This window comes from Centropristis striata, chromosome 17 (genome assembly GCF_030273125.1).
Source record: "Centropristis striata isolate RG_2023a ecotype Rhode Island chromosome 17, C.striata_1.0, whole genome shotgun sequence".
NCBI lineage: Eukaryota > Metazoa > Chordata > Actinopteri > Perciformes > Serranidae > Centropristis > Centropristis striata.
Genome location: NC_081533.1, coordinates 5,012,471 through 5,030,217, shown reverse-complemented (window position 1 = coordinate 5,030,217; position 17,747 = coordinate 5,012,471). Strand labels below are relative to the sequence as shown.

At 37.8% G+C, this 17,747-nt stretch overlaps 1 protein-coding gene across 3 annotated transcripts; it reads left to right on the top strand.

Moving 5' to 3' along the window:
* The first annotated feature begins 34 nt into the window (after positions 1-34).
* On the top strand, positions 35-17,206 carry LOC131989883 (ubiquitin carboxyl-terminal hydrolase 47-like). 3 transcript variants are annotated; one of them, XM_059355240.1, is made up of 12 exons: positions 35-267; positions 358-454; positions 3,950-4,065; positions 4,194-4,264; positions 5,424-5,549; positions 5,637-5,732; positions 6,839-6,967; positions 8,431-8,559; positions 10,710-10,785; positions 11,855-12,429; positions 14,265-14,380; positions 17,069-17,206. In XM_059355240.1, exons 1-11 carry the CDS (start codon positions 210-212, stop codon positions 14,346-14,348), a joined length of 1,557 nt encoding a protein of 518 aa, XP_059211223.1. In that variant the 5' UTR covers positions 35-209; the 3' UTR covers positions 14,349-14,380; positions 17,069-17,206. The 3 variants fall into 3 exon arrangements, with proteins under 3 accessions (XP_059211223.1, XP_059211221.1, XP_059211224.1); XM_059355238.1 differs by lacking the exon at positions 17,069-17,206 and having other exon boundaries at positions 11,855-12,818; positions 14,265-14,374; XM_059355241.1 differs by lacking the exons at positions 35-267; positions 358-454; positions 14,265-14,380; positions 17,069-17,206 and adding an exon at positions 3,039-3,505 and having other exon boundaries at positions 11,855-13,185.
* The last annotated feature ends 541 nt before the right edge of the window (positions 17,207-17,747 follow it).

Here is a 17,747-nt window from a genome sequence, read left to right as displayed (position 1 = left end):
TAGTTTAACAAGTTTATTCTCCTGTAATGCAACCCTCATACCGTTCAGTGTGGTTTTGATGCAAATCTGCCTGTCTCGTTAACAGACTTTAGACTTCTCCCTGTGTCTCTGAACGTCTCCTGTATCTGTGCTTCAACAGGTTGAATCCAAACGTCCACAAACAAGTCCAGATCTGAAAATGTCCACCCTCTCACCTGAAAGACATCAGTATGAATCATCACCAAGTTAAACAGTTCAGAGAGAAGCTGGACAGGTTGAACGTATCAGGTAAGTGAAGCATGTGGCTCATGCATTTCTGAGTTTTATGATAATGTGGCAGTTTTTGTGTCTTATGTTGGTTATCTGTTGTATCTTTAGACTACCATGGCCTGAGCAGTCCAGGCCTCACCTGCTATCTGAACAGCGTGCTTCAGGTGCTTTTCATGACCGAAGACTTCAGAAAGGCTGTGAAACGGTTCGTACAGCAGCTTTATTATGGCGCTCTTTATCAGTGTTTCCTCTAGGATTTTTTTCAGCAGCGGGGGTAAAGGGTTATTCTTCCCCTAGATGGTGTGTGTGTGTAAGTATTAATCAGCAATTTAGAAAGTATAAAAATGACACTCGACTGCAGAACAAGCTTTAGAATCAGTATTTCCTATGATCCGTTCAAGGACTGTGGGAAAGTTCAAATTTCGACAACAATGCCTGTTTTTACAGTTTCTTTCTACGACAAACTGTGTTTTTTACGATCTTTTGAAAGAAATGTACTTTTTCACACATTTTGACAGATCACAATTTTAAGGTTCTTTTTGGTTACTTGTTTTAATGGAAACATTCGTAACGTATTCGCAACGTCGCTCTTCCCATTACGCACGCAACAACACCAGGCAACGCACAACCACAAAACATTACTATCATTTTATGTCTGTATTGTTTGGCACCTACAGTGTACAGGATAATAAACACATAGACGGATTATCATGACCACGAGCCCCTGTCTACACACGCAAACAGTGCGCACGTAATGGCGATCTTCCCATTACGCACATAACAACACCGGGCAAGACACAGCCACACAAACTAACTGTCATTTTAGGTTTGTTTTGTTTGGCACCTGCCACATACAGGACAATAAACATATTATGGGAGAGACAGCAAGCGCAAATAGCCAGCCATTGCAGTATTATGGACTAAAACACACTTTAAAAATATAGGTAACCATCTAAAACAAATCGTTAAAGTAATAAAGGAAACAATAATCAACATCAGTAAAGAGCCACAGCTAGGACCACACAAAACCACAGTGAAACTCACCTAAACCGCAGGCTTTTTCCTGGACTTCTCCGAGGAGAAGTCCTCTATGAGGTCATCAAAGTCCAAGTCTCAAACCAGTCCGGCCTCTATAGCCATAGACACATTCTGTCCGTCTGATCTGATGAAAGCTCTGAAGTGAATCAGTTCATTTCCAAGATTGCTGTCCAAGTCAGCGGGATAGGCAGAGGCAAGTGTGTTCGCTTTGTCAATTAACTCACGGTCAGATGCGTTTTCCAGCATGAAAAGAACACCAAACAGATCACACAGGTGCTTGTATGCATCAATTCTGTGGCTGAGACAGCTTACTAACTTATCGATAGCCACATTGAATGTTTCTATTTGGAATTTGCTTTTCCCATCAAATACCGCATCTTTTTCTGCGCTCTCACCCTCAAACCGTTTGCGCTTTCTGGTGCGCTGGAGGTCATGTTTGTATGTCTGGCACACACCTGGCACAGCTAAAGCGTCCCTTTCAAAGTCTGTGAAAAGACCTCTCTGTGCTGATACAAAATCACGCAGAGATATAAGAAGGTGCACAGCTGTCATGAGCTCTATGTCAGCTTTTTGGAGCTGTAAACTTGTCAGTTGAAATCGAGCCAGAATTGTATTCCAGAAATTAGTCATAAATGCAGTCTCCAGTTTATTTAATTTTACAGCGAGTGTGCTGGCCTCACTTCGGGTGTCTCTTTTCTCAGTTCCATCTTCAGCTATGCTCTCAAATGCCTCCCTTATTTAACATAGTTTTGCCAAAGAGCTTTAGTGGAGTCAGCTCGGCAGCTCCACCGAGTGTTTGACAGTGATTTTAATGTTAAGTCAATATGAATATCAGAGTTCCGAAAAACTCGCTCCCACCGGTGAGTGGAGGCAGCGCAGAATGTGTACAAGGATTGTAATAAATCAAAATACTGTCCTACTTCTAGACTGCTTCCCTCTATGCTGTTTACACCCACTAAATTTAGAGAATGCGCAGCACAAGGCACATAGTGGATTAATGGGTTTCTTTGCTTCAAATGTGCCTGCATTGTACCGGCCCGACATGTTGCTGGCATTATCGAATGATTGGCCTCTACAATTAGATAACTCCAGCCCAAGATTCTCCACCATGGCAGTCACACAATCTGCCAGACTTTGGCCTGTATGGCTCTGAATTGGCTCAAATGCCAGGAACCGCTCCACTACGTTATCTTGCTTGCTAACAAATCTGAAGATAAATGTTAACTGATCAACATGAGAGAGGTCAGGAGTGGAATCTACAATGACAGAGAAATATTTTGCATCACGGAGCTCTTCTGCAATTACTTGCCTGTTTTTTTCTCCCATCATGTCAATAAACTCTTCACATATTGTTGACGACAAATATGAGACGCTCCCTCTGCCCTTCTGGCCATATGTTTTAATATGCTCTGCCAGAAATGGGTCAAATTGGGATATTAACTCTAATATCCCCAAATAGTTGCCGTTATGTGGCGATCCAATGAGCTCGTCATTCCCTCTGAATGCCAGTCCTCTTTCTCCTAAAAACTTGATCACTGCCACTACACGTCGGAGAACATCCTTCCAATATTCCCTCGCATCCCAAATTTGTTTCTTCACGGCTGAGTCGATTGCGCCAGTTCCACTCATCCTCTGCATCAGTGTCAGCGTGTTGGGCATATGGACTGGGCTCCTCTCGTGTTCTGAAATGCGATGTGGATGTTTCCAGTCGCAAAAGCCGTCCACAAATGCATTTTTTGTTCCCGCAAAAAGTTTGCAGGCAAAGCAAAACACATGGCCAGTTGATGGTGAATACATCAACCACTCTCGTGGTGCTAGTTGTCCATTAGGCAGGCGACTGCTCATCATGTCGTTGGTTAAAGAACGAACCCGACCACCTAGTCCGCAGTCTCTTGCCGATGCTGGGTATTTTCCTCTTCTGTTGTGAAATGAAGAAGGCCCTCTTTCAATGAGAACACTCTTTACTCTGTCACTGGATATATTTTCCCACAACGCTGGATCAGTAACAGTTTCACACCAGGAGTCTTCATCTTCATCCCTCTGCTGTACGGCACTCTCATGTTCGATCCCGGCCGGCAACATCTCATCCTCCACTGGCGATGTGAGAGGACTTAGCTCAGGCTCTACCACCACCAAATGTCTCCAGTAAACTTGAGCTAGTGGTGTTAGCATCCTGCAGGTCTTCCCCGCCGTGAGTTGTAGCAGTGGCACCGCTGCTGTGGGTACCATCACCTTGCCCCATTTTTCTGATGAAAAATGTTGAGATGGATGGAATTTGCTGCAACAAAGCGATATCTTTAGCTTCTTTTTCTTTTCTTTGCTTTCTTTTGCTAGCTAGCAGTGTTGCTAAGAGCTTAACATATTACAGGGCTGTACAGTGCTAATATTAGTGATCATGTTGTGTTTCCAATTAATGAAGTGGTGTGAAACTAGAGTCTGACTTCTTCTCTTCAGACCGTATATATAGTAAACCCTGCTTTATAGTTATTTTTTGACTAGCTTGATCAATTGAAACTCCCTGTATTCACCTCTTTGGAGTTTCTTAAAGGAATTGTTTGACATTATGGGATGCTTTACTGCTGAGACTTACATGACAAATCTGCTCGTCACTGGTTACTTTAATGCAAGTTTAATAAAGTTTATAATGTTGTCATGGTCACAGATCCTGCAGTGAACATTCAGCAACCATTGAACCAGAGCTGGTCAGGCTCTTTGACGATTTACAGAGAAATATCGCCAGAACTCACGACGTCACAGACAAACTGGGGATCTCCAACGGTAAGTTTGGACTTACATCGAACTGCAGCTGAAGGTGCTTGTGTGTCAATAATAATAATAATAATAATAATAATAGTAATAATAATAATAATAATAATGATATGTTTTGTCCTCGCTCTGACTTTCAGTTTATGAGCAACGTGATGCTGCTGAGTACTTTGAGAAGATCCTGTGTCTGACCAGCTCAGAGGCGACCCGGGTTAGTATAGGATCAGATCAATCTCTCTAATGATCAATTCAGGATCAGAATCAGGATCAGGATCAGAAATACTTTATATATAAATACTTTATTGATCCACAGGGGGAAATTGATTTTATTACAGTTGCTGCTGTAGAAGAAATAGAAATAAGTCTTTAAATAAAATGAAGCTAAAAAAAAGGCATGCTTTACAAAGTATAAATGCAACAAGTCTTAAGTAAATAGAGATATGTACAAAATAAAAATAAAATAGAAACTTAAATATAGAAATACATCTTGAGTAAATGGAGGGATGCACAATTTATATTTCATAATTATATTTATATTTGTCTATATCTATCTTTACTTCAGATGTATTTCTATATTTCATTTTTATGTTTTATTTCAGTTTTTTCCATATCTCTATTTATTTACAATTATTTTCTATATTTCATATTTCTATTTGTACATATCTCTATTGACTTCAAATGTATTTCCTATTTCTATCTCTCCATATCTCTTTTTACTTTAAATGTATTTCTATGTTTCATATTTCTATTTTTGCTTATTTCTTTCTAAGTCACTATGACATATTTCTGTTTTATTTGTTTTTTTAAATATCTATTTGTTATTATATTTCATATTTTTCTTTTGTTTCTATTTGTACATATATCTATTGACGTCAGATGTATATCTATATTTCTATTTTATTTCTATTTGTATTTATCTATTTTTACTTCTGTGTATTTCTATATTTATATTTTATTCAAATGTATTTCATATTTCTATTTGTGCATTTCTGTATTTTTTCAAATGTTTTTCTATATTTCAGATTTTTTTTTTATTTCTGTTTGTACATATCTCTAATTACTTCAAATTTACTTCTATATTTCATATTTCTATCTATAGAATAGTTGTCAGATAGATGTAGTCCAGTAAAAACTACAGTGTTAACCTCTGAAATGTAGTTAAGTAGAAATATTAAAGTAGAGTTACTTTAAGTTCAGAGGATCAAAAGATAAAAAACGTAGATATTTGTTACTGGGGTGGTTTCAAGTCTACAGGAGGAGAGTTTTTAATATGAAATAAAAAGATTTTCAGTGGAATATTCCTTTAACAGTCAAGTTAGGCAGCAGTATTGTCACAGCTTTACTGAACTCTGATGTTTCTCTGTTTCCAGATGTTCAAAGGAGAGCTGAATCACAAGTCCCAGTGCCTCCGCTGCAAAGAGAAGAACGACTGCAGGAGTTTTTTTTGGATTCTGCCGCTCACCGTGGAAGATCTGTCTGGTCGAACCTACAGCGTGGTACGAGGATGGTGATTTATTTGAACATAAATAAGAGTTGTGTGTTGTGTAATGCATGCAGGATGAATAAATAGAGGCTGGTTGCAGGAGAAAGGGCTGAAGGCGTTCTTCAAGGGAGAGAAAGTCTGCGGGGACAACAAGATGTTCTGCAGCCGGTGCAACGACAAGCAAGATGCACACTTTGTGAGTGTTTGTTAAAAAGATTACCCTTTTAATGGCTTGTAAAACTTTTACATCATTTCTCATAAATTTACTATTGAGGACGATGAATTCAGGGTCCTGAAATTGATATGAGACGACATCATGAGACCTGAACTCACAAAACACATTGAAAAACGATTTAATTACATTTTATTATAGAGCTTTTCCAGACATTTAAATGAAAAACAATTTGTTACAATATTTTTAATTAAAAAAAACTCCTGTTCAATATGAAGTGAGATTTTCATAACACCTAGGGCTTAGTTTAATTTAGTTTAATTTTTAATTTGGATATTGGCTTCCCACAACAAGATAATTAAGATAAGATATATTTAAAAATGGTAATTTAACGGAAAACAAATAAAACAATGGTAATAAAATAAAATAAATTGTTTTAAAAAATCTGCTATTAGAGACAACTTAAAAATGCATGATTGTGATGTCAATTCTGACCAAAAAAAAAATCACAAATATGATTTTTGGATAATTGTGGAGCTACGAACGTGTGATAAAAGTAAATAATTTGCCTCCCAAAAACAAAATTACTTTAATTCAACCATAAATGAAGCAGGCCAATTTCATTTTTGAGTCATATTTGGCCACCAATTTTAAAAAAGCATTTTAAAGCATTATTCACTTTCATGTACAAATGGAAACATAAGATATGAGAAGAAAACATACTCCTTTATTTGTCCCACAATGGGTAAATTTCCTGTGTTAAAATATCATCATATTCATCATCATAAGAAAAAAAAATATTAACAAGAAACATATAAAAATGTGTTAAAATGTAAACAAGAAGAAATATTTAAAAGTTCTTTGCCTTTAAATGAAGGCAAAGACAAATACAAAGACAACCAAATAAGCCCATTCCCAAAATAAGTGAATTAATGGATTAACCCCAAGCCGTTTCAGGGAATTAGTTTTATATATACAACACGTTTCCAAGAGTCCACAAGTCTCTCCACATGCTATACATGTTGAACTATTTACATTTTTACAACCTCTCCTCTCCTGTCCTCTCCTCTCTGCTCTGTGACTTTGTAACTCTCGTGCTCATGCAGTTTGTTTTTAATGATGTGTTCTAGGAATGTGAGATGACACAGAGTCCAGACATTTTGACCCTCCTGCTGAAGAGATTCAGCTTCGACAACAAGCTCCGATGTTTCATCAAGCTTCACTGCAACGTGGACGTCCCCGAAACTTTACACATCAAGGTCAGTTTCTATATCAATAGGCGTGTTTCCACTGAGTACCTTTTGGAAAGCGGCTGAGTGTTTTGGCTCCGCCCACTAGTTAGCAGCTCCCCTCAGCCTCGGTTCCCATCATAGACCGTATAAATAATGGATGTAGTGACCGTGACGTCACCCGTTGGTTTGTGGCTCGTTGGAAACATCTAGTTCAGTGTTACACTTGATGCCATCTTGTGCCGCCATCTTGTTTCCTGAAACAGGGAGCAGACCATATTTGGACTGTGGAGGAGGAGAGGGGTCTGATCACCTCTCTACACCTCAACCTGACTGATTCATTGTAGCATTAACTGGAGCATTAACTTGTTAATGTTAGTTTTGGCAAAAAACAAAAACAAAATGTTTGTTAATGACCTCAGAAAACTGAACAAACGCTGAACAAGACTTTTAATGAACAAAACGTTCAAATAATAATAATAAGGGCTACACGGTGGTGTAGTGGTTAGCGCTCTCGCCTCACAGCTAGAGGGTCGCCGGTTCGCCTCCCGCCTGCGGCTCTTCTGTGTGGAGTTTGCATGTTCTCCCCGTGTCAGCGTGGGTTCCCACCGGGTACTCCGGCTTCCTCCCACAGTCCAAAAACATGCACTTAGGTTTAATTGGGGACTCTAAATTGCCCGTAGGTGTGAATGAGAGTGTGATTGTCTGTCTCTATGTGTTAGCCCTGCGATAGTCTGGCGTCCTGTCCAGGGTGTACCCCGCCTCTCGCCCAATGTTAGCTGGGATCGGCTCCAGCACCCGCGACCCGATTGCGGATAAGCGGTTAATGGTAATGAATGAACATTCAAATAAACTGTCATTAAGTGAAGATACAGTGAAAGGGTCGAAGTTATGAGACCAAACCGCTAAACATCCTTTTTTAATATCTATATAACTTTATATATAACTTTATTGACACGTTGCCGTGGATACGCATTGTTCTGCTTCTCTCCTGATGACGTCTCGCCTTGTTAGTGACCTGTCAATCAAAGGTAGCCCCGCCCCAAATCATACGATTCTTTATCTTCTATTTTCTTCTAAATTGGGCCATTATTAGAACTATTGACATCAAATTGTCTTGAAGAAGATTTTTTACTAGTGATTGAGACCATAGAGTTGTCCTGAAAAAAATTCTGAGGTAATAAATCAAGTGAGAAGTTTTCTCATTTTGCACTGAAATGAATGGACAGAAATGTTCTTGCAGCCACACTTAGCGCCCCCTGTTGTCATTTTCAGTAGAATGCAGCTGAAGGCACTTCCTGGTTGGCCTCCCTGCTCAGACCAGGAGGTTGCCGCCTGGTAGCAACCCGAGGCAGGTACTTTCTGAGCATCCACATCAGTTCACTAGAGGGAGAAGTACCTGATGGAAACGCGCCTGTTATTTCTTCTTTCAGCCACTAAAGGCTTTAACGGTCCATCAGTACTCTGACTTTGTTCCATTTCCGTCTCTTCAGAATTGCAAATACGACCTCTACGCTCTCGTCGACCACTTTGGAAATCTAACAGGAGGTCACTATACGGCTCAGATCAAATCCTTTGAGACTCACGTGTGGTATCACTTCAACGACGACACTGTGAACAAGGTAAGGAGGCTCATTTCTCTTTTCACGAATCCTCACACTGCTTAAAGTATTATATTATATATATAATACATAATATTCAATACCACGGTCTATACTATTCTATTTTCATTTTCATTATCATGCGCAATATATCTGTCTACTACATCCTGCCATGTCATCTGCACTTTATTTTTTATTTTTATTTTGTAGTGTGATATTTATATTATTTATTGTTATTGCTAGATATTTTGTTCATTGTTTTCTTATACTATCCTATATTGTGATTGTTTTTGTAATTGTTTTGTATCTTTGGAGCAAGCTGGAACCAGAATATCCTTCGGGATGAATAAAGTTCTATCTTATCTTACATATTTCTCTTTTCATGTGTTTATGGATAAGCTCCTTTTAAACACTTTTTCTTCTATTTGCCTTGTCTGTTCAATCATTATTTTATGCTCCACTTATTTTTATATAATATACTTTCTTTCTGCCCTTCTATTTTTTCTGTCCTCTCGCTTTTTAATTGTATGTTTTAATTCTGAGTTGTCCTGTGTATGAAATGTGCTACATTAATAAAGCTGCTTTTAATTCTCCTTAACTCCATCAGTGGTGGAGGAAGTATTCAGATCTCTTACTTCAGTAAAAGTACTAATACCACACTGTGAAAGTACTCCACTAGAAGTAAAAGTCCTGCATTTAAAACTTACTGAAGTAAAACCAGTGGTGGAATGAAACTAAGTACATTTTTTCAAGTACTGTACTTAAGTACAATTTTGAGGTACTCCTTGAGTATTTCCACATTTGTAACTTTATACTTCTACTTGACTACATTTTAAGGTAAAATATTGTACTTCTTACTCCTCTACATTTAGCTGCCAGCTTTAGTTACTTTCCAGGCGAAGATTTAACATAAAAATATGATACATTTAAAGTGATTACGCATGTTTTTAAATTAAATCACATAAAGTATATTAAAGAGGTAAAATGAGCTCTACATAGACAGCAGTAAAACTCTGTTTACATAAATGCACCAATACTAATAACAATCTAATATATTTAGAATATATAAAACATCGAGTGGGTCCATTCTGCATAACAAGTACTTTTACTTTTGATACTTTAAAGGAACACTCCACCGTTTTTTCATATTAAAACATGTTATTCGGTCAAGTAAGACGAGTTGATACAGACCTCTTGCGTCTCAATGCGTGCACTCAATCGCCCTGGCGTGCGGCTTAGCCCACTTAGCTTAGCCCAGTTCATTCATTAGGATCCAAACAGATGGACACTCCTGAGGGGAGAAGATTTTTCAGGAGTGATGATATTACTGCGCCGAGTCGAAGTGCTCCCAAGTGCTATTCCGCCATACATTATAGTTATCCTTTTTATCCGCTTAGAAAAGCGCCACGTTTTATTTTGTGTCGCCATACTTGGTCGTTTAACTACTCGTGTAGCTGTATTTAAATAGGAAAAACGTGGAGGAGTTTGGTCGCTTCTAACTGTCCATCTGTTTGGATCCTAATGAATGAACTGGGCTAAGCTAAGTGCTAGCCAAGTGGCGCCGCGCGCCAGGGCGATTGAGTGCACGCATTGAGACGCAAGAGGTCTGTATCAACTCGTCTTACTTGACCGAATAACATGTTTTAATATGAAAAAACGGTGGAGTGTTCCTTTAAGTACATTTTGATGCTGATACTTACTGGTACTTTTACTTAAATAAGTTTCAAACGCAGGATTTTTACTTGTAGTGGAGTAATTTCACAGTGTGGTATTAATACTTTTACTGAAGTAAATGATATGGATACTTCTTCCACCAGAGAGGAAAAGTACAAAAGTATCAGCATCAAAAATGTACTTAAAGTATCAAAAGGAAAAGTACTTAGTATGCAGAATTGCATCTATTACTAGATTTATGTATTGATGCATTAAAATTGATCATGTTTTTATGTTATATCTCAACCTGAAAAGTAACTAAAGCTGTCAGCTAAATGTAGTGGAGTAAAAAGTACAATATTTGCCTCAAAATGTAAAGGAATAGAAGTATAAAGTTACATAAAATGGAAATACTCCAGTAAAGAACAAGTACCTTAAAATTGTACTTAAGTTCAGAACTTGAGTAAATGTACTTAGTTACATTCAACCACTGAACATCATGAAATTCAATCCTTCAGGTGAAACAGCAACTGTTTGCAGCTGGAGACAAGTATTTGAGGTCTTCTACAGCTTACCTCCTCATGTACAGGAAGGGTGAGTTTTAAAATGTACAGCATTCAGTTCATTTATTTTTGTTTAGTTCCATTTAGAGTAGTTATTGTTTTTAAAATGTGTCAACAAGAAGGGACTTTGTTCAGCCACTGAAGATGAAAACTGCTTTATTTCCGTTTACTTAATGTGGAGTTGAATCCAGCCGATCGATTAAATAATAATGATTAGGTCAAAAAAAAACGGGGGTGTCCAAACTTTTTTTTAAGAGCTGATATCTAGACATTTTCCATGGTTTTCTTGATTATAACCAAAATCATTATGAAGAAAACCATGAAAAATGTCTAGAATTTAATGTTTTTAACAGGATGTAGTTATTACAAATGCTTTATTTTTGGCGATGTTTTAAATGAGACACGTAGAATAAAGTGATTTTGACAGAAATATCAAAATTTTTAGCTTTGTTTTGGTTACTTTTTCTAAACCTATGGGAACTTTCTAAACCTATGATCCATTCGAGAACTGTCGGAAAGTTCAAATTTTGAAAATGGTGCCTGTTTTTACATTTTCCTTCTACGATAATTTGTGTAATTTTTACTTTTCAGGTTCAGTGTGTCTTCAGGATGATAATTTATCAGTATTTTTAGTCAATAAGTGGTGCCAACTTCAGTACCAATAAAAGCACTGGAATAATAGTTTCTGAGAGGGGAAATAAATAGGATAAAACAAATATTTATACATAAGTAAATAGATGAATAAAAAAGGGAAAAAGAAATTAGATCCAGGAGTGTTTATCCTCATAAAAATCCTACTTAATTCTTAATTTTCCCATATTTTCTTGTACGTTTTTGGTCAGTTTTGGTTCCAGACTCTCTCCACCTCGCTGCACTTTTATTCTAAGTCTAATTCATTTATAAAACACACGATAAACAAAGTTAAAGATGAATTTGACTTTCTTATGGATATATTGCTTATATATATTGAGATTATGTCATTGTTGTAAATTATTTTGGCCACAATAATCATGTGGTGACAATGTGATTTTGTTACAGCCCAACACTGTTAACTTCTGCTGTTTTTTGTCAGTAATAACACATTTTTTTCTCTTTTAAAGTGAGCAAGAATCCCGATAAAACTGATGAAGGTGACCAGGAGTCTCTCTGTACACAGTCAGATGTGGAGGCAGAAGGAAGGAATGAGGAGGCAGAGAGAGGAGAGGCTCTCGTTTCTCACCGTCAACCGAAGCAGGAAAGCTTCAAAGGACAGGAAACTGTGCAGCACTTGCATGGCGAGATATTAAAGAAGAGCCACGATGATACGATCGGGATGAAACAGACAAACCTGAGAGCAGGTTGTGGGAGGACACACCATGAGATGCTTCAGTCAGACTCTGTGGAAGATGGAGACAGTTTGCGAACACAGACGTCAAAATTTGCGATGCTGCAAAAAGACGGAGGACGGAAACATCATGAGAAGAGACGGCAGCTTGATACAAACCTGCACCATGTGGACAGTATGATAGAGCAAAACCGTGCATCTTCAAAGAAAACACTGAATGCAAATGAGACTGTCTGGGAAACACCAAATGATATCCTAGCGAAGACTAAAACAAGTGTTAAGGATTGTAGCATAAGGACCAGAGCTGCAGAATCTAAAGCTGTGAGAATCAAAAAGGAGGCAGTAACAGAGGTAAGACTAGAAGGAAATAGTGCCAAACAGGAAAGAGAGGCTGGTGTCGGTGCATGTATGTGTCATTGTGATGGAAAGTCATATCATGTTTCCCCGAGTGACTGCTCTTCTGCTGCAGCTCGGTGCAGGACAGCACACATGCAGAGTCCCTCTAGGATGCGTGAACACAGTGGGGGGAACTTTTCACCAAAGCTGAGCAGAAAATCAAAGAGTCCAAACAGCGACAAGGAGACTGAAGGCAGCAGCTGCAACCTGGACACAAAAACTGGGACAAAGGGATCAAAAACTTCAAGTTGTAGAGAGAAAAAAGAGGCTCCAAAGAGCAGGGATAAAGACAGAAAAGAGCCGTGGAAGTGATGGAATAACAAAGAGAATATCTGAATCTACAGGTGATCTTTTTTGTCACTTGGAATAGCTGTTTTTAAATATTTTAAGTCAAAGTCACATTGTAAATATTGAGTAGATCTGAACATTTGACACTGCTGCTGACACTGACTCTGATCAATGATGTTTTATTAAATCTCTGTTTCATACATGTAGATGGGTGTTATATGTTTTATGTAGTATTTCAGCGAATCATCAAACAGGCTGGACATCATGTATTTATGTCTGTAAAGTAAATTACAGCCAATGCTGCTAAATAACATTACATTTACAGTTTATACAGTCATTTACAGCAAGATATTTATGTTCCACAGTGGTTTGCAAATTATAAAAAATAATGAAGTACATTTACTCAAGTGCTGTACTTAAGGACAAGTTTGAGGTACTTGCAATTTACTCAAGTATTTCCATTTTTTTTTTTTTGGGCATTTGTAGCTTTTTTTATTGAGAGTACAGAGAGTGAAAGGGGGAGACAGAGGGTAAGACATGCAGGAAAGGGCGCCGAGCCGTATTCGAACCCGGGCCGCCCGCTCACGAGGACTGGGCCTCTGTTGTACGCGCTCTACCAGGTGCGCCACCGGGAACGCCCAAGTATTTCCATTTAATGCCGTTATACTTCTACTCCACCACTTTTAAGTGACATATTTTGTTCCTCTCCAGATTACAGCTGAGCTACCTTCATTTGGAGATAAAATTAGCACCCTTTTAAACATCTACAGCATCACTTTTACTTGTTATTGGAGTGAAGTATTTTCAGTGGTGGGGCACCAGTTGGCAAAACGTTTTCTAGCATGTAGGTCAGCCTATATGGCACTGATGGCACTTTATGTTTTTTATGCCCCTTTTTGTCGAGAGCGTCTGTGTTTAGGGACCAGTCCAACTTGTTACATATAACTTATACACGCCACAATAGCAGTGTTGTCTGAGTACTTCTGTATGTGGCAGGACTCAGAGTTGTATTTGAAGTCTGCTGTGTACAGTGAGAACAGGAATGGAGCCAGAACAGTCTCTTGGTTAATTCACTGAACATCAGACAGAACTGCAGGCTGTTTACACAGAGCAGAGGGGAGAGGACAGGAGAGGTCTCAAGTAGAGGTTGTAAAAATGCAAATAGTTCAATATGTATAGCATGTGGAGACACGTTTTTCTCTCAATATTCATGACACTTGTAGGCACTTGTAAAAGTTGTATATGTGATACTCACAAAATAAGTGTTTTATTGAGATATTATTAGCCTACTGTATATATATATATATATATATATATATTTATTATATATTATTATACTTATATTTATCATTCTTTTGTGGTTACACCATTTGACATCTTGCCAACCCTTATTTGTCACCGACCCCTAAAAAATCAGTAAAAATGAAATCAATCAGTCTGTTTTGCAGTTAAATTGCTTAAGACATGAATTGCCTTTTCCTTTATATTTTCCTTTCATTCAGGCAAGTACTACAACTATGACAGCAGTGGCAGAGACCTTTCTAATAGCGTCATGTCTGACCAGTGTGCTGGCCACTGGTTCCTGAGAGCGTCCGGACTGGGAGACGGAGACTACCAGGCAAGTTTTTTAATCAGTGTGTTCATTAGTTTTTGTTTGCAAATTACAGTATATCAAACACATCGATTAAAGTTCTCTGACGCTACGACGGATTTCCGTCATCTGGAGTTCACAGAGGCCACTTATGAGATCAGTAGCCGTGTTTCCTTTAGGGGGAAGAGTGTCCGCTGGGAAAGTCTCAGGCCACGCCCTCTTTAAAGTCCGCTCACTCTGCGTGTCTCCATTACAAAAAAAGATCCCCAGAGGGATTTAGAGACTCTGGAGGTGACGTTTGGTTTTAGATCAGGGTTCTCAAACTAAAAATTACCTGGGGGCCGCTGGAGGCAGTATCAAAATGAATGAAATTACTAAAAAAAAGACACAAAATTACAAAAAAGACACAAAATGACAAAAAAAAATACACAAAATGACACAAAAAAGACACAGAATAACCAAAAAAATACACAAAATTACCAAAGAAAGACACAAAATTATTAAAAATAAAACACAAAATAACAAAAAAAAGACAAAAAATTACATATATATATATATAATAAACGATCCGGTAGCAGCTGTCTTTCTTTTTGTGCTCGATATTCACGTCTTTCACGCTGACATGAAATAGATAGAAAGTACCGGGATAGCGATCGCCTGAAGGACGACTGCTACCGGCCTGTTGTAAACAAACAGAGATCGCTAAGTTGGTGTTGTTTGTTTGATGCTTGTTCTGTTTGTTGTTAATTTTTTTAATAAGACAAAACAGTATAGAGATTTGCACCTATTGTTATTTAATCCTGGGGCTGTTTGTTGATGTATTCTTTTATTTCTGTTTTTCCAAACATATCACAATGAAAATTAAACCACAATCAACAGGATTGTATGTTTGAAAACAAAATTATTCCAACCTTATGGGCAACCGTGTAAATACAATTTCGGTGAAGTTATAAGTGCAATATCACTGAATCACGCAAGAATCGACAGGTCACAAAATTACACAAAATCCATTTTGTAGAGCTTCAAGAAAAGGCATCAGCGTCCTGTGAGGAGCTACTGACAGTTACAGAGAGGCCAAAGTCTGTTCAAAACAACAGCTGAAAGATGTGAGCGTAGATGCTGCAAAAGCATCAGTTATTATTATCAGAATTGGAGATGAGAAAATATTAAAAAAGGCTTTTATCAATGGAAAATATGTTTGTTCACTCTTCTCCTAAATGGCTTTTGAAGCCTGTGATGGACAAGTTTCATCCAATCACCTGCCAAGTGTTTTCTGAAAGCTGCTCTTATCCAAATGGGTTTCAGTGACGCCTTCTCAAACTGTTCTGTGGAACAAAACCAGCTGATAATGCACATCAACCTGCAGCAGGAGTGTAGCAGAAGCCTGGACAGTTACAGGAAAGGACACTTAACTTTTATTACGTCCAACAGAGACGAGGAAGTCCACACCTACATCCCAGCAGGCCGCAGAGATAGTGGAAGTTTAATCCAAAGTCCAGGAAATCCAGACACTGTTTACACCAGTAGTTCTCAACCTTTCTGAGTCACGACCCCCAATTTAACATGCATGTTGTCCACGACCCCCGCTCACTGAACACAATCAAACAGTTCAGATCACCCAAAAAAGAAACAAAATGACACAAGACACAAAATTACCCAAAAAAGACAAAAAATCACAAAAAAAAGACACAAAATCACCAAAAAAAGGACACAAAATCACCAAAAAGACTCAAAATTAACAAAAAAGACACAAAATCACCAAAAAATGACACAAAATTACCAAAGAAGACACAAAATTAACAAAAAATACTCAAAATGACACAAAATTACCAGAAAAGACACAAAATGAACAAAAAAAAGACACAAAATGAACAAAAAAAAAGACACAAAATGACCAAAAACATTAAATCTTAAAAGTGCAGTGTAAAATGCACAAAATTACTTAGTTAATGTTGGTCTGCTGTTCTTGTACTGAAAAAAAAAGAAATCACAGTAAGTGGTTATTTTTTATTGTTTTAAACCTTTTCTATTCCTATTTATACTGTTCTACATGCATTGGAGAATGAAATATGTTAAGTTACTGCACTGTAAACATATTTAACATTGCAGTTTCATCATATCTGGTTAAGTGCACGGTCCTATATGTGGCCCTGTGGTAGTGAACATGAAAAACTGTGGCCCCCTGCAGCATTTAAGTTGGCCATCCCTGAACTAGTCTATATATCCAGTTGTGCACAAAATGACTTAGAAAAGACACAAAATAACCAAAATTAGACACAAAATGACCCAAAAAAAGACACAAAATTACTAAAAAAAGACACAAAATTATTAAAAAATGACACAAAATGACCAAAAAAAGACACAAAATAACTAAATAAATAAATTGCCGTCTGTTACATGCATATTTTATTTTGTGCAGGCAGTGCATTTTATTTATTTTATTCTATTTTATTTTATTTTATTGTTCTATTATCTACGTCATCTTTTTATTGTGTTTTTGTTGTGTCATGTATTTATTATATTTATCTTTTGGTGCAGCTCTTTGGAAACCTTGTGTTTGTTAAAATTGTGCTCTATAAATAAAGTGCAGTGTAAAAATGCACAAAATTACTTCTTGCAAGTAATTGTTTTTTGTTCAAACTTCCATCAATGTTTTCAGATAAGGACATGCATATCGGCTGTGTGCTCTCAGCATCACTTATTCTCTCCCTCCAGGCTTTTCCAAAAGAAAAAATCCAGAGCGCACTGAAATGTGTCTTTGACTTGAACGTGATGAGCTTCGCTGGAGGCCAGATGGGGGCGGTGAACGGCATGCGTCCTGAGGGAGTCCCTGACCGCTCCAGTGTCCAGTCGGATGAGGTCTGGATTGGAGTAGTGTATGGACTGGCAGCCACCATGATCCATGAGGTAAGTGTGTGTGTGTGTGTGTGTGTGTGTGTGTGTGTGTGTGTGTAGTTTTAATATCTGCATTCCATTCAAGGAGTAAATAGGCCTTTTATCCAAAAAATTGAAGTTGTACCGTACAGCTGGTTGTGTTGACTGTATGCAGTGGTGGAACAAGTATTCAGATCCCTTACTTCAGTAAAAGTACTAATCCCACACTCTGAAATTACTCCACTACAAGTTAAAGTCCTGCATTCAAAACTTACTGAAGTAAAAGTACAAAAGTATCAGCATCAAAAAGACACAAAATTACCCAAAAAAAAGACACAAAACAACTAAAAAGACACAACAACAGACACAAAATGACAAAAAAAGACACAAAATGACATGAAAAGGATTCAAAAATGGACAAATAGCCCTATAAGACTCCGTAGGGTTAAAAGAGGAAAACTAAAACACAGGGCACACATACAAACGCAGTTTGCAAATAATGAGCCCAGTCCTAACGCTT

What these genes read in the sequence shown, in the direction of transcription:
- LOC131989883 (XM_059355238.1), top strand. Translation starts at nt 210, where the DNA reads ATGAATCATCACCAAGTTAAACAGTTCAGAGAGAAGCTGGACAGGTTG. An exon ending in TTCAGAAAGGCTGTGAAACG is followed by an intron (nt 455 to 3,949) that starts GTTCGTACAGCA and finishes TCATGGTCACAG; the next exon opens with ATCCTGCAGTGAACATTCAG. An exon ending in ACGACGACACTGTGAACAAG is followed by an intron (nt 8,560 to 10,709) that starts GTAAGGAGGCTC and finishes TCAATCCTTCAG; the next exon opens with GTGAAACAGCAACTGTTTGC.